Source organism: Mustela nivalis (genome assembly GCF_964662115.1).
Source record: "Mustela nivalis genome assembly, chromosome: 6".
Lineage (NCBI taxonomy): Eukaryota > Metazoa > Chordata > Mammalia > Carnivora > Mustelidae > Mustela > Mustela nivalis.
The window spans coordinates 78,257,298-78,279,328 of record NC_139025.1 but is presented as its reverse complement, the minus strand read 5'-3'; the positions used below and the strand labels follow the sequence as shown (position 1 = coordinate 78,279,328).

The window sequence follows — 22,031 nt, the reverse complement described above, 5'->3', positions numbered from 1 at the left end:
TTTGTATTATAGCTGCTATCTGCAGTTTGTAAATATGTTGATCAAGCTGTAGTGATAAAGGAAGTCTACTCACATTAATGTATTAACTTGAACATCGCCTATCAACTCTTCACTGATAAAAACCATATTTTGGGCACTTTAAGTCAGGGCACATGGTTTGGAAAAAAACATTTCCTTCCTGCAGTTACTTCAAGTTTGAAGTAAGTTGTTTCCAGTCTCTCTCCCACCTCATGAAATCAAACTAACTCCTCCTCCTCCTATATTTTCATTCTTAGTTAATAACGTTATAATTTCCATAGTCTCAAAACAGAAGAAAACTTATTGTAATCCTTGACCCTATCTTCCTCCCTTACTTTATTCCACTGAACTTCTATGTCACTTCTAGCTCAAAAACTACTAAATTTGGTTACTACGGTCTTAGCCCAAGCCTTCTTTATCTTGCTATACATGTACATATATTCCTAATTGGTTTGGCAAATTGGTCACATGACTGTCTTAATGGGCTTTCTATTACCCTAGGACAAGATCCAAACACCTTAGCTTGGCATAGCCAAAGCCCTCTGTGATCTGACCCTCACCTATCTTTCCCACCCCATTCATTACAACCCCTAGCCATGTACTCTATGCTTGGGATCACTCTGCATTCTCACTGCTCCCAGAAGTTATAAACTTTCTATTTACAATTCCTTGCCTTGCGTAGGCTGTTCTTTCCATAAGATATCTGTTTTCCTCCTTTACCTTTCAGACTCCCACCCATCCTTGATAACTATTCCTAAAGGTCAATTCCGTATGAAGTCTTTCCTGACTTTCCACTAACTTGAATTCCCATAGCACTTTTTGCATATATAGTTCAAAAGCACTTGTTTTGTGTTTGCTGTGCTGCCCCTTTCTCCCTCCTTACCCTTGTTCCTGCTCATCTGTCCCTATGGTTGGCAAAGAGTAAGTACTGAAGGCAAAAAAGCCTATTAAATTAAAAAATATCACACATACATTTAATGATGCCCCCCAAAAACTTTAAAAGGGCATTACAATTTTTAAAAAATTTTAGATGCACATTTATACTTCCTTCTAACAGTTTTTGTTTTTTTTTTAAGATTTTATTAATTTGACAGAGAGAGACACAGTGAGAGAGGGAACGCAAGCAGGGGGAGCAGGATAGAGAGAAGCAGGCTTCACCCCGAGCAGGAAGCCCAATGCGGGGCTCGATCCCAGGACCCCAGGACCATGACCCGTGCCAAAGACAGACGCTTAATGACAGCCAATCAGGCACTCCTCCATCCAATAGTTTTTAACCTCCTTCAAAAATCTAAGAATTCACTTGGGGTCCTGGAAGAAGTTTCACCTCCCCCTTCTCAATGAGTCAAGGAATAGGAGAGAGGAAGGTGGTCAGGATACTAGGTCAGGCCGATCTTTCTCCAGAATCCACCTTGGGCCTTCATCTAGCTGGGTAGGTGAGCTGAAAGCCCACATGGGTCTTGGGATAGGAAAGGGAGCTATGACTTTAAAAGTAGAGGCAAAGGACTTTATTAGCCACCAAAAGACTTGTCACAACAATCAAAAAACCACCACTCAATGTATCTACAAGGGAGGGAGGGTTTAGGCTCCCACTTTAAAGTAACAGATGAAGCTTAATAACAGCTGATGAGCACACAAGCACAGGCAGACAACATGGAGAAATACAAGAGTATGAGAGTGCCATCTTTCTCTAGGGGACAGGAGAAATCTGGGATGGGGAGGAGGACAGTCTAAATCCAGAACAGAACCTCGAGAAGTCCATTTCTGATAGAGGAACGAGGAAGCACATTAAAGGAAGAACCAAAGCTCTCAGCAAGCCTAGAAATGGTACTGATCCAAACGTACTCTGCTTCTGAATTATTTACTGTAGCATAACTTATTCAATAGAGCTCTTCTTTGCTTATTAATCCCTTCTACACTTTCCTGTTGTTTATTGGGTCTTGGTGAAAATGTCTTTTAAACTTTCAAATCACTAGAGGATTTGTTGGAGGATGAGGTGTGTGTATTTCTCCTTTCAGTCAGTACACACAGGGAGGTTGTCCATCTTTAGTTAACAGAACAAGCAAACGAGTTCAAGAAACTACAGAAGAAACCAGTGGCAGAGAAAGAGCAGAAAAGTCAGGAATGAGCAGAAAATTCAGAAAATTCAGGCATACCTGCGGTATAATATTTCTTATCTCATAGGGCTGCAAGCACAACTGAATGTATTAATAAACAGGAAATGCTTAGAGAAGTGCCTACCACATAGCAAGGATTCAGTGAGATACTATCATTATGTATCAAGTGCCCATTATGTGCCAAGTTCCTATCTCAAAGAACTTACAACTTAGTTGGGATTTATGCTCAAAACTATTTGTTTCGGGGCACCTGGGTGGCTCAGTGGGTTGGGCCTCTGCCTTCGGCTCAGGTCATGGTCTCAGGGTCCTGGGATCGAGTCCCGCATCGGGCTCTCTGCTCAGCGGGGAGCCTGCTTCCCTCCCCCTCTCTCTCTGCCTGCCTCTCTACCTACCTGTGATCTCTCTCTGTCAAATAAATAAATAAAATCTTAAAAAAAAAAAAAAAAAAAGAAAAAGAAAAAAAAACTATTTGTTTCATGTAATAAGTATGACAGAACTGAGACTCAGCACACGTGGAAGGAAAACATAAGCAAAGAAAACAAGGGGTATACAAAAGACAGTAAGACTGGACTATCATAGGAGGTTTTCTTTTTAAATTTTTTTTTTTTAAGATTTTATTTATTTATTTGACAGAGAGAGATCACAAGTAGGCAGAGAGGCAAGCAGAGAGAGAGGTGGAAGCAGGCTCCCTGCTGAGCAGAGAGCCCGATGCGGGACTCGATCCCAGGACCCTGAGATCATGACCTGAGCTGAAGGCAGCGGCTTAACCCACTGAGCCACCCAGGCGCCCCCATAGGAGGTTTTCTATTCTACCAATGATGAACATTTTTTCCCCAGCTTTTTTTTTTCTTTAAACTATGGGGAAAAAACATTTTAGAAATCCTGCATCAGGATGACATAGAAGATGTTGTTTGTTTTCTACCCAATGGCCATTCCCCATTTTCTTCCTGGATAACAGAACCCCCAAACTTGGGATGAACTTGGGCCCAGTCCTAGAGGATGAATTAAAGTAGTTGTTAGACTATCACAGTTACCACATTCCCTTGCCCATCTCCCTTGCAGCTAAAAGGAGTCATAAGATCAGTTCTGGCCAAATGAAACAAAAGGAGAAGTTTTCTGAAAATGGTTTCCTTCACTGACAAAAGGAACTCACTGCCTGTACCTCCTGCTTTTGACTACTAATGCCAGAGCCACAGCAGCTACTTATGAACATGAGATGATAAGCACAAGAATAAAAAGCCACTGACTGCGAATGGGAGAACAGAAAGAAGGAAAGGGCTAAGGACTTTGAGGATACTGTGAAATAATTAAATATCCTGATTTCTTTAGGCCACATTAGTGGTTTTATGTTTGTTGCTAAATGCAATAAAGAAAGAATCCAATACAGAAAGAATAACTTCATGCTTCCTTCTCAATGTTATTTGTGATTCCTTCCACTCATTTTGTTGGTGTCCTCATACACGAGCTCATCAAGTCGGATTCTTTAAGATTCTATCTAAAACCCTCCTTAAGGATTCAACCATTAGCTCTACACAGATTTGGGGCGGGGGGGGGTGCAAAATGGTGTCACTTAGAATTGAGTTCCCAAACTGGAGCTTAATTCCCAATCCAACTGCAGTTTCAACCTCCCCTAAAAATGTGGCCTAAACTGGTCAGTCAGGAAATGTTTCTTTTCATCAGTACCACTGAGTCTGTCACTTGGGTCCTCTCCATCTTCCAAAGAAAAATGAGGTAATCTGCATAAGACCCCTTGCTTTTGCTACTAGTGAAGTCTCCTCTGGAACAATCTTCTTCTTTTCCTAATAGCTTTCTTGCCCACCAAAACCCTCCACTTGGTAAATTCTTCAGAGTGCTTATCTACTTGCTAGATGGTAGCTGCCCAATTCATGAATCATTTAATAAAGCTAACTAGATCATCAAAAACACTTGGCTGAATTTTTGTTATTTAACAGCTCATAGAATTCTTTGAGTGGAACCTTATAGATGACCTAGATGAACCCTCCCCATTTCACTAAAGAGAAATCTGAGGCCCAGAAATTAATCAATTATTTCTCAGTCCTCCACACAGAGTGTGAAAAAGCTAAGGCTCCAATCTTTGAACACTTTAAATTTGGTGCTTTTTGAAAACATCTCCTAAGTCTTTGAAAAGTTCTTTTCATAACTTTTCTTTTTATGTGCCCAAATGAAGATCATGGTCATTTGCTCAAACCTACAGCTTTACGAATTTACCTTGAAGTTTGCTTTTGAGACCTGTATATCATTATTCAGAGAGAACTGATCTCATTTACAAAGTTGGCACTTTATCTGCTTTATTTTCAACTAGTGGCACTTCAGGCAAAGAAACATGTCTGCCTCTAAGCCAATAATACTTATCCTTGGTCTGCAGTTTCCCAAAGTCCTACAGTAATTTGTTCATTGCCTCTGCCTTAGAGCTTTGTCAAAAGCACTTCAAATATTTAACCACAATCATAGATAAGGAGACTAGGAAAGAGAGTGTGAGGGAAAATATGAGGACTCATTTTTTTACATGTTAAATTTTAGGTGGCAACATGCTATTCAATAAATTCCTAGATTTAAAAAAAAAAAGGGGGGGGGCACCTTGGTGGCTCAGTGGGTTAAAGCCTCTGCCTTCGGCTCAGGTCATGATCTCAGGGTCCTGGGATCGAGCCCCGCATCGGGCTCTCTGCTCATTGGGGAGCCTGCTTCCTCCTTTCTCTCTGCCTGCCTGTCTGCCTACATGTGATCTCTGTCTGTCAAATAAATAAAATCTTTAAAAAATAAAAATAAAAAATTAAAAAAAAAAAAAAAAAGGAGGAAACAAGAGCCACGTCGAGCAGGTGGCTATCCCAAAATGGGGAAATGAACCAGAAACTACCTCATAAAAAGCAGAGAACTTAAGAGTTCAAAGTATTGTAGAAAAAAGGCAAGGAAACTTCTAAGACATAGAGTGCAGTAAATAACGTTATTTTAAACATTATACATGTTGAAAAGAAAACCACAGTCCCCAAACAGGATCAGAGGCCAAGTCACCAAACCAGAGCTTAAGATGTAACCTAAAAGCAATTTCAACCTCCCCCAGAAATATAAGTTTGAAGAGTTTTCTGGTCAGCACCAAGGCGGTAATCTGTCACAAGGGCCCTTTCCACACCCAACAGGAAGTTGAGACAATTCACTAGGAAGACCCCTTGCCTGTCCCCGCAAAGGAAGGTGACCTGGCCAGGAACAACCCTTTCTTTTCTTTCGCTAATAATTTCCTTGTACCATCCTCTTTCCTACACAAGCCTTCCATTTTGTGCAATTCCTCAGAGCTCCCCTCTACTTGCTAGATGGGATATTGTCTGGTGCATAAAGCACCTTCGAAAGCCAATTAGATCTTCAAATTTACTCAGGTGAATTTTTGTTCTTTAACACACACAAATGCTGGGTTTTAGTCTGTTTCTTTTTGACTACCATCAAACTTAACGTAAATGTTGTATGTCTAGATTTTATAAGCTTATAATCCATAACATTCAGGTCTTCTGTTTACTTAATATATCAAAACTTCAATAACTCAGTATAAGGCATCAGGATGAAACTTCCTAGAATTTACTTATAGGTCACAAGTATGGTACCTTTTGCTTTTTAAATCCTTTTGGGCATTCTGGAAATGTGACTAAATTACAGGGTCACATAGCAAGTCTCAGCTCCAAACAGTCTCCTAATTTTTAATGGACATGCTTCATGCAATTTTTCAAACCAAAATTCTGACCAAAATGTGAATAATCAATGAGATAAAAAAAACAAAAGATAGCATGAAAATAATTTTCAAAATGATTTTAATCACTTAAATGATTTCAGTATTTAAATCATCTGCTATATACCATATATACCAACTTACCATATTCCTTTTCATTTACTTCAGAAATAGGTTCAGAAATGACACTGCAGAAAGAAATGGCGCTTGCTGCAGAGGGGTTCCGAGAATGCCCCATGTGGTGTGGTACCTTTTTCACATTCTTCAAGGCTTCCTCAGCCTGCTCTTGCTCCATTGCTGCAACCATATCTTTATATGCTTTCCTGGCTTCCTCAGTAAGCTCTACTAACTTATTAAACAGGCTCTAAAAAGAGATTTCGATTAGTTAGGGTTTTTTTGCTATACTTTTTATTCCTATAATTAACAATAAATGTCTTTATGGTTTCAGGATCAGACACACTTTCAATCAGCACAAAATCCAGATGGTATGCACACTGCAGAACTTTATAAAATACTCTATAACTTATAGATATTGTTCCGTAATTCTCACAAGTCTGAGGAAATTTCTTGATTCAATACTAGTCATTAACTGTGATACACTAAAAGTTCTTGCAAAGTTTATCAATTCAACAACTGCACTCTTCAGTCTCTGGCACTAGAGTGAGTACAAAGACCACTGGAACACCATCTCCTCATAAGGAAACTTCCATGTGGCTGAAAGATAGGAGACACCAATGATTCAAGGTACCTCATGTTAAATGCCTTGAGATGTACAAAAAGTTTTGGCTTTTGGAAGAATCATTACCTCTTGAAAAATAGGTACAATTTTGAAGGGTGGAGATTCTGCATTCTTAGCGAAACAGGTATAGACTTAAGAAAGTACAAGTCTTGTCTGGGGAGCAGTGAAGAATCTTATATGGATCAGAATATAAGGGAATGAGTGCATGCAGTGTGATGTTGAAGGATATGGCAGAAGATGGCAGTCTCCACAAGAAATTAAAAGTTCCCTGCATGTGTGCTTATTGGAAGAGCTTGAAGAAGATCAAAAGAAGTCAGTAATGGTGTGGCTAGCTGAGACCTTGATGATGAAAATATGACACTTTTTTAAGAAGGACAAGCCAAAGATACTGGAACAAATGCAAATAACAAAAATAGAATAAAGAGCCTGAGGTAGAATGTGGAGCTAAAGGGACGCCTGGGTGGCTCAGTTGGTTAATAAGCTGCTGCCTTCGGCTCAGGTCATGATCCCAGGGTCCTGGGATCAAGTCCCACATCGGGCTCCTTGCTCGGCAGGGAGCCTGCTTCTCTAGCTGCCTCTGCCTGCCTCTCTTCTTGCTTGTGTGTACTCTCTCTATCTCTGGCAAATAAATTAAAAAAAAAAAATCTTAAAAAAAAAAAAAAAGGAATGTGAAGCTAAATAATCAGAAGTTCCTCCATCAGTGAAAGAAAAATGAACATGAACGGTAATTAATAATTCCAACAAAATGGTGGGTGATGGACTATACATGTGTTAATATAATAGCAAAATTCACACAGTTTTGAAGCGGAACTTCAACAATTCTGACACCAAAAAAAAAGAACTCCAAAGAAAACTGAAGTTTCCACGCCACTAGAAAGGACAATCAAATAATAATTTTTTGTGATTCTTACATCATAATTGAACAACCTTCTACTTCCGTTTAATGTCTTGATTTAGTATCACAATGCAACACACCATACATTACATAAAAAATGTCAGATGTCAGATCTGAACATTCCTAAGAATACGTTTAATATTATGTATTAAATTACGCTTTCAGACAATGGAGGAAAAGTACAGTACAATTTTTCTCCTCCTACAAAGGCACTGTCATTTAAGTTTAAACCATAGCTGTATGAAAGCACAGCAAAAAGTGTCATATTGCTATGTAATAATATTTCCCTGAACACTAAACTTCAGAAGGAAAAACCTAAGTAGCATGCTTTTATCCAGCTTCAGTTTCAACTGTTTAAGGTACTAGGTACAATAAATGCTGTTGCCAACTGCAATGATTTTAAGCATGTTAACTACTAGTAGCAGCAAAATATACTCAGGATTTACTTACTTTTAAAAAGAAGGAATAATGGATTCTGATAAAAACAGCTCCTGTGTGTTACATGTAACAGACTTCCTAAATAATTATTTGCAATGTTTAACAAACTATGCATTTAAGTGAAGCCAACAAAAAGAAAACAGGCATATGGCTGTGATATTAACATTCATTTCAAAATATAAATAAATAGTTGGGAATAAAAAATTAAGAAAGAAGAGGAAAAAATTTTAAGAGAAAAACTATCGGGGAATAAAACCCCCAAATGTCAGGGTAAGGAGAGAAAGTTCAATTCAGAGGTTAGTTTTAGCATATGGTAAAAATAACTCAGGTGTACTACCACATTATTGCAAATGCATACACACTTGATAATATACCACTATTTCCTTTAGCCCAATTGAAGAGTATATTTTGGTTTAAACAATAACTTACCTATCTCAAAAGAGTAAAGGACAAGTAAAACAATGTACTAACAAAACTGGCAAGCATTTTATAAAGCCACATAAATAACCTAGTATATATATAATTCAATGAGAAGTCAATACAATGAAAAACAAACAGGTCCACTTTTCCTGACCTCAATCTCACTCCTATTCTATCAACTAAGAGTGAACAAAAAAGGAGTACATTTTTCTTAGGTGTCTTTATATGGGACCCTTTTTCCCACAGAGGTACTTATCACCCAAACTATCATATACAGTTTAACACAGCAAGCAGGTATACACACACCACACAATTTACTGAACAAACATTTATCACCTGTTCAAGCTCAAGTGATATGAAAGGTGTCAGGGACACATAGATAAGAGGCCTGCCCTCAAGGAATTCATAGTTAAAGGGAAAGAAACACATAATCTGCAGCAAGGCAGTTATGGTACCTGTAAGTGAGAAAAGCATAGGCTACTGTGGAGCAGAAATATTGAGAAACTTCATGGGTAGTGGGAGAGAAACTGAAAGGACAGGGAAATGGGGGTATGCAAATATGGTGATTGGATAAGAAAGGACACACACTTAAATAAATAAAAACAGTATGGCTGGGAAGAGGGAAAATGGTCCACGAATGGTGTTACAAAATACTTCAGAGTCAACTTCATAAAAGACTCTTAAAATGTTATCAGTTACTAATCATTACATATGGAGATAAATAACTTTTATTCTAATTGTTAATTACCAACCTATTATTATTATTACTTATTATCATCAGCTCCTATGGGCAAAGGTTTGTATTAGCAGACCAAGGGAGGAAGATAAAGATATCATGAGTGCAGAATTACTTTGATAACTGGTTAGGAATTCCATTTTCAAAAGAAAATCCTAATTAAAGGATCTTTTTCTCTCTTGACTTCAAGTAACACAAAATGTAGCCAGCATGTACACTGAAGAAAAGTATTTTATATAATATTGAATATCTTTACCCAACAGCTAAATAAATTATCATGTATTACAAAAGAAGAAAAAAAGCACTGTGGGAAAAACAGGAACTAAAATCTTTTTTTTTTTTTTTTAAAGATTTCATTTATTTATTTGACAGAGAGAAATCACAAGCAGACAGAGAGGCAGGCAGAGAGAGAGAGAGGGAAGCAGGCTCCCTGCTGAGCAGAGAGTCCGATGCGGTACTCGATCCCAGGACCCTGAGATCATGACCCGAGCTGAAGGCAGCGGCTTAACCCACTGAGCCACCCAGGCGTCCAGGAACTAAAATCTTTACAGCCGAAATGCTGCAGGATTAACTTGTGTAAATGTTTTTAGCACTAGAAAAAGGAAATGTAATACTCAAAAATTTTCCACTCGTTCTTGGGAGAGTCACCTCACTTCTTCAAAACATGCTTAAAAAGAACACTGGCATGTGTTAACAGAAAATGGTGTTGGTTGGGGGGTGGTGAGGATAAGAGGGAGTGAGGAAGTATATCCTCTGAAGTCTTACCTCAGCACCAAAGTAGTTGAAGATTCCCACTACACTAACAGGAACCAGCTTGTTCACACAGCGTCCTAGAGCTTTTCTTCCAAGGGCAAACACAAAAGGAATTTCTTGTTCCCGTGCCATGGCTATAACATTATACAGAGCCTCATCCAGGCCACCTGAGAAAGTCAACACATGCTGAAGTCTTAATTTCCTTACATAAATGGAGGTATTTCAGTGTCTAACAGCTGAAGCGTAAAATACAGCAGCAGAAAATTCTATGAATGCTTGTGGCACTTTCACTATTCCATCTAGTTTCCTATTGAAATTTATGATATATGGATATATATATACGTATTTTCTTTCTTCCCAATAAATTTTAAAATTCTTCAATGCCAGTTTTTGTCTCTCCATAGGGCTTGGTATAGTGCGAGTCAAATTTCCATTTGGAAATTTCCATTTCCATCCATTCAAAAAGAAATTACAATTGTTAATAACGGCTGATGTCTTTATTCTCTCAGCTCAAGTGGCAATAAGACAGAAATATATATTACAGTTTTTATTGGTATTTCTCCCCTGTGGATAATATGCCTATGACTGCTACCTCTGCATCCATCTACTCCAATTACCCAAGTGGCTCATCCATGAAAACAGACGACTCAGGGTGCATGACCCAGTGCAGGTTCACACAAGAGCCCCTGCATGGGGCTGCTTATTTTTTGAAACAAATCACCATAAGAAGGAGCAAACAACTTTATGTTTTCTCTAATTCTATTTAAGGGAAAAGGACCATCAAAGGTTCATAAAATAAACATTTTTAAAGGAGAAATGTATTTGCAGCAATAAAGGAATATACTCTTACAAGTCCTCACTCTGATTACAACAGAAGGGACACTTGGTTGAGCCAACTTAAATCCTTCACTAGTGTTCACAGGCTAGGATTTCTTTACAGTCCAATCTCAATTTTATTACTTAATTTGAAGTACTGAAAAATTTCACTTTCTTTCATCATGTTCAACATTGTTTTGTACCTAAACTCTGCAAAGAAAGACATATGGCTTTCACTTTAAAATTCATTGTATATCCTACAATTATACTAAATAAATACCAGAACACTTCAAAAGTAAAATGTTCATACCTTTCGACTGGATTTTTTCACAGTTTGGAGAAATTATAACACACTTGATCTTATTTAACTTCATATGTTTAGTAACCTCCCTTAGGCCCATAACCAGTCGTCTCCTTGCTTTTGCTCTCACAGGATCTTTTTGGTAGATACGTTCCTGAAAACTGACAAGCTCTTGAAGAAGAAGAGTCACACATTCATCAATCTCTTTACAAAGAACCTGATTGCAATACCTGTAAGGGAAGCACAAATAGGTAAGTCCATCCTAATTTACTTTCCTGTAATTATAAGATTATGTTAGAAAAAAAAAATCTAATACGAGGTTTTCAATGAAAAATCAACTCTTTAAAATCTCTTAAATTCTACTGCAAATTAGAAAAGGAGAAGAGTTTTCCTGAATTGTAACAAACTGGCTTTTATGGAAAGGTTGGATTATCCTCAGGTATGTACTATCCAAACTCTCAATTATTAAATTATTAAGGCTATAAATCAAATGTTAATCTGTTATTTGATAAAAAGAGATATAATGTTTCTGGTAAGAAGATACAAAGTAATTCCACACCAGTAAATACCAGAATTTCTGGGAAACACAACTTCCCAAAAGCTAACTGAATGCCTTCATCCCAACCAAGTCATCCTTCCACACTCTGATAAGTCACAATCTCTGGGAATTGGCTTCTTCGACCATAAAAATAAGGAGTTAGATAAGATGGCCTCAAGAGCTCCCCTAAGTCTGAAAATCTATGGCTGTGGAGCATGAACTCAATAATTAAATTGAAGGAAAAATCTAAGAAACCTTGAGGTAAAAGTCACATGCCCTTATAGCAAGCAAAGCAACTGAATGAGGCCCTTTGTGAATTATGTATGGTTATAATTTGAGCAACAGAGAAGCAGTGAGCGAGGCCCCTATAATACTTAACTGCAGGGATAAGGTCATTCAAGTTTACTTACTCCCTATATATTCTATTTCTCAAGTTCTCATCCTTAACCTCTACTATAAACAACTAACTCTCGGACATGTGCAGGAAAGGCAGGGATCTATGGGAACATTTTCTAGGAAAAGAAAAATTCCCATTCCACCACACTCAGCAAGTGACCCTGGGTGGGATCAGCAGTCCTAAGAAGCAGCTATTTCCCTGCCATGCAGCAGGGAGCTTCAGTCTGGCACCTCCCAAAGCAGCTGCAGCCCCGACCACCAAAGTGCTCCCAACTATTAAAACAGGGCCTTTCTTGGGGCACCTGGGTGGCTCAGTGGGTTAAGCCTCTGCCTTCAGCTCAGGTCATGATCTCAGGGTCCTGGGATTGAGCTCCGCATCGAGTTCTCTGCTCAGCGGAGAGCCTGCTTCCCTCTCTCTGCCTACTTGTGATCTTTCTTTGTCAAATTAAGTAAATGAAATATTAAAAAAAAAAAAAGAAAGAAAGAAAGAAAAAGAAACAGAACCATAAATACTAAGAATGAACTTTATCAAGGGGTAAAGGGTGGAAAGATGGGCACAATGGGTGAAGAGGAGGGGAGATATCTGCTTTCAGTAATGGAATGAATAACTCATGGCGGTAAAAGGTACAACATAGGAAATATAGTCAGTGGCATTGTAATAACACTTATGGTAACAGATGGTAGCTATACTTGTGGTAAACATAACATACAGACTAGTTATACACCCAAAACTAATGTAATATTGTGAATCAACTATACTTCAATAAAAAAAATTTTTTTAAAGGGACAATAATGATAAACCTTTAAGTAAGACTCATCTAGACAATAAAGGGGGCCCAGATACACAAAATCAGAAATAAAAGAGAAATTACAACTGACACCACAGAAATACAAAGAACCATAAGACTACTATGAAAAATTATACATCCAGGGGCACCTGGGTGGCTCTTGGGGTAAAGCCTCTGCCTTCACCTCAGGTCATGATCTCAGGGTCCTGGGATCAAGCCCCAAATAGGGCTCTCTGCTCTGCAGAGAGCCTGCTTCCCCCTCTCTATCTGCCTGCCTCTCTGCCTACTTGTGGTCTCTGTCTGTCAAATAAATAAATAAAAATCTATTTAAAAAATTATATATCCATAAACTGGACAACTGAGAAGAAATTGTTAAATTCTTAGAAACACACAATCTTCCAAAACTGAATCATTAAGAAGTAGAAAGTCTGAATACTGTTTACAAGTAATAAGAGAAACAATAATCCAAAAAAAAAAAAAAAAAAACAAACAAAAGCCTAGGACCAGATAGCTTCAAAGATGAATTCTATTACAGATTTATTATTTTTTTTTAAATTTCTTTTTAAAGATCTTTTTTATTTGAGAAAGAGAGAGAGCACAAGCAAGGCCGGAGAGGCAGAGGAAGAAGATGACTCCGGCTGAGCAGGGAGCCCAATTCAGGGGTTGACCCCAGAACCAACATGATCTGAGCAGAAGGCACACACTTAACCAACTTAGCCACCCAGGTGCCCCTCTATACACATTTAAAGAAGAGTTAATACCTATTCTTCTCAAACTATTCCAAAAACTAAGAGGAACATTTCCAAATTCCTGCTATGAGACCCTGAGCCAAAACCAGACAAATACTACAGAAAAAGAAGTTATAGGCCAATATCCTTAATGAACATGGAAGCAAAAATCCTCAACAAAACAATAGCAAACCAAATTCAATGATATGTTAAAAGAATCACACACCATGATCAAAATGGCATTTATTCCAGGGATGTAGAGATAATCCAGTATCAACAAACCAGTTGTCGTACACATTAACAAAATGAAGGCTAAAAATCACATGATCTTCTCAACAGATGCAGAAAAAACATTTGACAAAATTCAACATCCATTTACCATAAAAATTCTCAACAAAGTAGATACACAGGGAACATACCTCAACATAATAAAGGCCATATTTGACACACCCACAGTTAACATCCATACTCAACAATGAGAAGCTGATAGCTTTTCCTCTAAAATCAGGAACAAGGCAAAGATGCTCAGCCTTGCCACTTTTATACAGCACAGTACCAGAAATTTTTAACTACAGCAATCAGAGAAGATTAAGAAAAAAAAGGCATCCAAGTTGGTAAGGAAGAAATTAAACTGTCACTATCTGCAGATGAAATGATAATGTGTGTAGAAAACACTAAAGACTACATCAGAAAACAATGAGAACTAATTAATTCAGTAAAGCTACAGGACACAAAATTAATACACAAAAATCTGTTGCACCTCTATACAGTAACAAGCCAGCAAAAAGAAAAATTAAGAAAACAATCCCATTTACATCAAAAAGAATAAAATACCTAGGACTACTTAGGAATAAACTTAACCACGGAGGTGTAAAAACTGTACTCTGAAACCTAAAAGACATTGACGAAAGAAACCGAAGATGACATTAATTGAAAGATATACTGTGCTCATGGACTGGTAGAATTAATGCTGTTAAATGTCCACATTATACAAAGCAATTTACAGATTTAATGCAATCCCTATCAAAACAGCATTTTCCACAGGACTAGAACAAAGAATCCTAAAATTTGTAGGGAATCACAAAAGACCCAAATAGCCAAAGCAATCCTGAGAAAGAATAAAGCAGGAGGTACATGCCCTGATTTAAAACTATTCTGCATAGCTATAGTCATCAAAAAAGTGTGGTACTGGCACTAAAACAGAGATCAATAGAACAAAATAAAGAGACGAGAAATAAACTCACTATTAATGGTAAGTCAATCCAAGACAAAAAAATGCAAAAATATATAATGGGGAAAAGACTGTTTCTTCAATAAAATGGTTCTGAGCAAACTGGACAGTTACATGCAAAAGAACAAAACACACAAGAAGAAATGCAAAAGAACCCCTTTTTTACACCATATACAAAAATAATCTCAAAATGGATTAAAGACCTAAATTTAAGACCTGAAACTCCTACGGGAAGACATCATCAGTAAATTCTTGGAAATCAGTCTTAGCAATATTTTTTCTAGATCTGTCCCCTCAAGCAAGAGCAACAAAAGCAAAAATGAGCAAAAAGAAAAAAAAATTTGATGAAACTTCCTCCAACTAAAAAGCTTTTATACAAAGGAAACCATCGATAAGACAAAAAGACACCCTACTGAACTCGAGAAGATAATTGCAAAGGACATGTTAGATAAGAGGTTACTATAAAAACAAAACAAAACAAAAACAAGACAAATGAGAGGTTAATACCCAGAATACATACATAAAAGGATTACTATAACTCAAACCAAAACCCCCACACAATCTGACTAGAAAATGGGCAAAGCCCTGAACAGACATTCCAGAAAAGACATAAAGAGGGCCAACAGACACATGAAGAGATGTTCAACATTGCTAATCTTCAGGGAAATACAAATCAAAACCATTAGATACAAATAAGCTATCACCTCACACCTATCAGAATTGCTACAATCAAAAAGACAAGAAGTGTAAGTGTTGGCAAGCACATGGAGAAAAGGGAAACCTCATGTACTATTCAGGGAATGAACTGGTATAGCCATTAGAGAAAATACCAGAGAGGTCCTCAAAAATTGAAAATAGAACTATCATACAATCTAGCGATTCCACTTCCTGGTATTTACTTGAAGAAAACAAAAACATGAATTTAAAAAGATATAAGCACCACTATGTCCACTGCAGCATTGTTTTATGATAAATCCAGATATGGAAGCAATCTAAATGTCCATAAAGAGATGAATAAATAAAGAAGATAGGGTTGTATATCATATGATCTCCCTGATATGAGAAAGTGGAGATGCAACGTGGGGACATTGTGGGGTAGGAAGGGAGGGAGACAAACCATGAGAGACTCTTAATCTCAAAAACAAACTGAGGGTTGCCGGGGGTAGGCCGGTAGGGAGAGGGTGGTGGGGTTATGGACACTGGGGAGGGTATGGGCTATGTTGAGTGCTGTGAAGTGTGTAAACCTGGTGATTCATAGACATGTACCCCTGGGGCTAATAATACAATATATGTTTATTAAAAAATTTAAAAAATATTAAAACCTAAAAAAAAAAAAAAAAAGATGGGGTTTTGGCTATGTGTGGAATATACTGTGTGTGGCATATTACTCGGACATAAAAAAGAATCAGAGCTTGACATTTGAAACAACATGGAAGGACCCAGAGGGTATACTAAGTGAAATAAATCAGAAAAAAACAAATATCGTATGATTTCACTTATACATGGAATCTAAAAAACAAAATAAATGAACAAACCAGAAACACACTATGACCCTGCAATTGCACTACTGGGTATTTACCCCAAAGATACAGATAAGGGCCACCTGTACCCCAATGTTTATAGCAGCAATGGCCACAGTCGCCAAACTGTGGAAAGAACCAAGATGCCCTTCAACGGACGAATGGATAAGAAAGATGTGGTCCATATACACTATGGAGTATTATGCCTCCATCAGAAAGGATGAATACCCAACTTTTGTAGCAACATGGATGGGACTGGAAGAGATTATGCTGAGTGAAATAAGTCAAGCAGAAAGAGTCAATTATCATATGCTTTCACTTATTTGTGGAGCATAACAAATAGCATGGAGGACAGGGGAGATAGAGAGGAGAAGGGGGTTGGGGGAAATTGGAAGGGGAGGTGAACCATGAGAGACTATGGACTCTGAAAAACAATCTGAGGGGTTTGAAGCGGCGGGGGGTGGGAGGTTGGGGGAACCAGGTGGTGGGTATTGTGGAGGGCACGGACTGCATGGAGCACTGGGTGTGGTGCAAAAATAATGAATACTGTTATGCTGGAAAAAAAAAAACCTATAAAAAAAAAAACAACAAAATGGTGGTTGTCAGATGGGAAGGGAGTGGGGTTACAGGTTAAATAGGTGAAGGGAATTAAGAGGTACATCCAGTTTAAAAAAAAGAAGTCAAAAATATTTTAATAACTTTGTATGGTGACAGACAATAACTAAAACATACAGTGATGATCATTTCATAATGCATATGAATGTCAACTCACTATGTAGTATGCCATTTGGCCTGTAACTAATGTAATACTGTGTATCACTACACTTTAGAAAAAAAAAAAAAAGGAACAAAACAAACCAATATGGTTTGAATTCATACTGATTTTACTTTCACCCTGGGATTCTTTCATATGTCATTTTTAAATGTAGCATCTGCACAAATGTTAAAATTCTAAAATCCTTCACAGAAATAACTATTAGCTCAATATTATCTACTGATAGGTATTTTAAAACTTAGAAACATGTGCTTAAAAACAAAAAAATTTTATGTAATAGGTTCACTTCACATAACAGGGTCTTAGAAACTTGTTTTTAATTGGTTAGAGAGGGGTTCTTTTCTGAAAGGCCAATAATATAAACAAAAAAGCAAAAGCATTTGAGGAGGAAAAACCCCATATTAAGGCAGTGTAAGATAAAAGGTGAGATATCCAGGTCTATTTATAAATATTATTGGATATAAAAAGAATATATTTACTGGCAAAGCATTTTCACATGAACACTGAGAGCTGACAGAAGTCAAATGCTTTAAATAAAACCAGCTATTAAAAAAATTTGAAAAAAACTTAAGTATCTTGGAAGTCTTGTATGCTCAACCCACCAGTAATGACAATACTGCAGTCAGAGCCACAGTCCAGATAGTTAAACTATTCAACCTTAATAATGAGACTAAAACTTACTCTCTAAATCTTTTGCTGTGGATTTTGGTTATTGTTGAAGATGCCATCGGACTGCCTATCCCAGAACTAGCCGGAGAGCCTTGTGACACAGGTGTCATACAGTATGGAGAGTTCTGACTTGCTGGAGAAAGCGAAGTATCACTGGGCATGCTCAGTCCAGTATCTGTGGAGATGTGGGGGTAGGGGAAAAAATTTAGAAACTTCAAATGCTGAAAAACTATATATACTGATCAACACTACTTAGAAAAGCAGTTGTCTTTTGTGTAACTTTCAAATTCTCCAGAAACTAACAAGTTGGGTATTGTTTATATCATAAACATCTCTCATATTCTACAAAAATGAATCTTCCTATTATCTCTTAAAACATACTCTTAAAAAAGAAGCATAGTCTGTAAGTCTCTGCACAAGAGACGTGAGAAAGTCAAGTGATGTAAAACATGTATTCTAGAGGACTTAAATTGAAGAACAAAGGTAATAACTTCTGTACCTCTTTCCAGATCATATTATCCATCTCCTTGATCTCTATTTTTTCACCTGTCTAAAAATTCCCACTGCTGCTGGCAATGATGAATTCTACCTAACTCATTCTCTCCACACCCCTCCTGATTTCTTTAGACACCACCCCCAGTTTCTCTCTCATTTGGTCTTTGCTTCTGTGCTAAGGCAGCCTCATTTTTTTAGATACTACCTTTTAACTTGACTGCTTCCTTCATTTGGTGCTTTTTTCCTAAACAGCTAAACTCAGGAAATGAGTTATTATTTGTATTCCAGTCCACTAGTTAGCAAAGTTACACATGTATCTTCTTGTCTCCAATCCATTCTTTTTTTTTTTTTTTCCCAATCCACTCCTTATTACATTTATTGACCTTCCAACCTCCAACCCGGTTACTGAAGTACCCATGACAGGCAATCAATAAACACCTAAATGAATGCTGAATTCATCCATTTTTTAATGAATGGATAAACCTAAATACAAGGGAAGCGATATTTAATTGAGAGTAAAGGGGAATCTTAACCAAATATGTCCTAGCTGAACAATCTTTAGAAGCAAAATCTTTACTAAACACAATGGAACACTGCCAGTAAATACGCGTAAAACACATTTAAATGTGTTGCAGAAAGGAATACACATACACCAGCAGAAAAAGGGACCTAGCCAGGTATCTCTTAAAATCTCTCTTCAACAGTAGTTAAAATATCAGAAGGTATGTGCAGTTTTGCTGAGGTCCTACCTAAAATCATATGTGATGGCTACCGTATGGGACTGAAGCTTACTGACCAACTGAATTCTGCTCTACAAGAGGCTTTGTAATTCTACTCACTCACTATGGTATATGTATTAATTCATGAAAGTGAGAAAGAAAATCAACAAAACCAATCCAACAAAAAACAGTCCTGTGAAGAAAACAGCCAGTAATGTTCTAAATACAAAAGAAGACAAAATGAAAAGAACTATGAGTTATAGAGGATGCACTGATGAGACCATAGTTATTAGTACTTACAACAAAACCAGGCCTTAAGCCTTAAAAATGTCACAGACCCTACATAAGACTTGCCCCATCCCCCCTTTTAAAAATCTCCCTACAAAAGCATCTTCAAAAGAAACCACTCCCAAAAAGTAAATGTAGATAAATATGGAGCATATCTTACAATTAGGATAGTTAACTAGTGATGGCTTATTAAAATACTCTGCACCATTCCATGATAAGGGAGAAAGGGGTGATCTTACCTTCCTGGGAAACAGCCTCCTGTGGCAAATCATCAATAAAATCTAAGTGCATTTCTATTGGTTCCTCAGATCCCAAAAGGTTATGGTCCACAGTTAAACGGCCCTTCTTTTCCTCTCTTTCTTTCAAAATAACCTAAAAGTCATTATCGGTCTTTAATTACTGATTACGCTTTAAATACTGAATGACGAAAATGTTCACTACTACACAGTTAAAGGTCACTTACAAATGGACATGAGGAGTTTGGTTGGCTACATGTTTAGTTGACTACAAAGAAACTGACTGGTAAAAAAGTAAATGTTAATTTTAGACACTGTAGTTGAAAAAAGTACTATATCCAAAATAAAAGCAGGCAATTAAGCTATATAATGCTACAACTATCGAACCACATTTGCTTTCCTCTTTAAATCCCATGTTTCCACAAAAAAGGATAAAATATAAAGTGTGGAAACCAGGTCATACAATAGATTTACACTTTGTAGTTTTCAATTATCTGGGCATGGATCATCTCATTCTGCTCCTAACAATACTGAATTAAATAAGGCTGATATTATCTTGACTTACAGATGAAGAAGATAAGGGTAGGAAAGGTTTGCCTGAAACTATAATTTAGAACCAGAATCCAGGGCTTCTGATTCCTAGGTCCAACGTTCTGGATGCTAAATGTTTAACTTTTTTTTTAACCTTACAGGAAGAATTCATCCTCCAGGGCCTTGTCTAATACAGAAAGGTAATCTTGATGCTGATGATATCCCCAACCCCCAATTAACTAGTCCTCATAAAGATGTATGCTTAGGACTATCTCATAATAATCTGTTGGCTTAAAAAAACTGCCACAAACTGCTTTTGCAAAACAGATTTAAATCCTTATTTATCTTTTAAGATAAACACCAGCAGATTTTGGTTTACCTTTTTAAGTGCTGTGGGCCGTTTTAGTTTTGCAATTTCCTTCTCTTTTCCTTTCTTTGCTTTAGAGGAAGTAATGTCCAAAGAATTAAAGGATGTCAAACAGGGCTGACTTTTGGTTAAAGGCTTTCTGTTAGTAGAGTCTTTAGTGTGAAAAGAAGCTGCAGTAACCACTAAAAACAAACAAGAACATTAGTTTTACTATTATGACCAACACCACATATTATGAAAAAATCTAATGATAAATCTACAAGAAAATCCTCTTCTTGGGGGAAAAACAGGCATTGTAATAGTAGGAGTAGTACAGGGCCATGCAGTGTCTCTCAGGTACAGCTTTTATGAATCCATTTAGCCTCCGTAAGATAAAGATGACAAAGCCAAGGCATTTAACTAATCTAGCAATCCAAAGCAGGAACAAATAAATTATTAGTTCTACTCCACCACAGTAACCATCAAGCATGCAATTCTTTAAAACTGGTCTCTAATAAGCAGTACCACTCTACCTCTGCAATTTCAAAATTCTGCACCTCTCCTTATTCCTACTGAATCTTACATAAGAATCACCCTTATATAAAACACATAGTCTTGTCACTCCTCTCTTCATTTGAGCCTACCAGTGAAGAATGATTTTCCTCTTTGGCTGCACTCTTAGTACTTCTTTAATACTTTTGTAGTTCTTTTATACCTGATGAATATCCTCTACCCTCTAGTGGCTACCACAGTCCTTTAAAGGGTCCAAAGACTAAGCTCAATCCTCACTCTAGCAGCAGCAAAGCTTTCATCCTACTTCCCTGAGAGCTGCTATCTGATATAAACGTGCAACACCTCCCCCCCACCAGGAAGCAGCAGGCATCCTAATTCCTGTTCAAGGTTTATCACTGCCTCTCCTCTTAATTCATCTCAGGATTAATTCCCCAAGGATTTTGGTATCCTTCCCCCTTGCATCTTTCAAGGTCCTCCTTGACCCCTGATTCTTTTCCCTAACTCCCATTAAGAAGCTAAAATCTCCTATACATGGAAGAAAGAAAAACAAACAACCCAAAAACCAGACAACCCAACAAAACCTTCCCCTGAACGGCTTCCCCTTAAGCTAAGGTACTATCACTCCCCTTTCCTTCCTTATTAGACTTTTCAATAGTCTGCCTTATCAGTTATTTATACTGATGTGGATACTACCTAGTCGTATCCCAGCAACAAGATAAGCCTGGGATCTTCCTTCCCCACCATCTTCCCCAGAGGTCCTGAAATAGTCTGCTTTCTCATTATCAATTCCCAGATCATTACAGTCTGGCCTCTGACCTACCCACAAGCTCACACCACTACTGTCAAGATCACATACAAGCTTGTAATCACTGAATCTAAATCTCTATCCTAGTTTTTTCAGCATTTGATATGAAAGACCTCTTCCTCAAAATTCTGTCCTCGCCTTGTGTGATATTATACTCTCCTACTTTTCTTACTCTTTCTCAAACCCATTTTTTTGGTTCTTCCTCTTGCTATCTTTTAAGTCTGAGCATTCCACAAGGCTTTATCCCTGAACGTATTTTTCCTAACTTTTCTTTCTTCCAACAATCTTACTCATTTCCACAGCAACATATCCATCTCTATTTAAACTTCATGGGCTTTGGGGTCCCTTGGTGGCTCAGTTGGTTAAGCCTCTGCCTTCAGCTCAGGTCATGATCCCAGGGTCCTGGGATTAAGTCCCATGTTGGGCTCCTTCCTCAGTGGAAAGTCTGCTTCTCCCTCTCCCTGTGCCTCTCTCCCCTGCTCATGCACTC

At 37.6% G+C, this 22,031-nt stretch overlaps 1 protein-coding gene across 1 annotated transcript in view; it reads right to left on the bottom strand.

Annotated features, from left to right (window-relative positions):
- Window positions 1-22,031, bottom strand: part of SECISBP2L (SECIS binding protein 2 like) — a 56,797-nt gene that overhangs the window by 3,923 nt on the left and 30,843 nt on the right. Inside the window, exons 12-17 of the mRNA XM_082735652.1 lie at window positions 20,257-20,426; window positions 19,350-19,482; window positions 17,621-17,783; window positions 10,973-11,193; window positions 9,859-10,013; window positions 6,010-6,229 (exon numbers count right to left, since the gene is read on the bottom strand). Of these exons, the coding sequence (XP_082591778.1) occupies window positions 6,010-6,229; window positions 9,859-10,013; window positions 10,973-11,193; window positions 17,621-17,783; window positions 19,350-19,482; window positions 20,257-20,426 (1,062 nt within the window). The remainder of the gene's footprint in view (window positions 1-6,009; window positions 6,230-9,858; window positions 10,014-10,972; window positions 11,194-17,620; window positions 17,784-19,349; window positions 19,483-20,256; window positions 20,427-22,031) is intronic.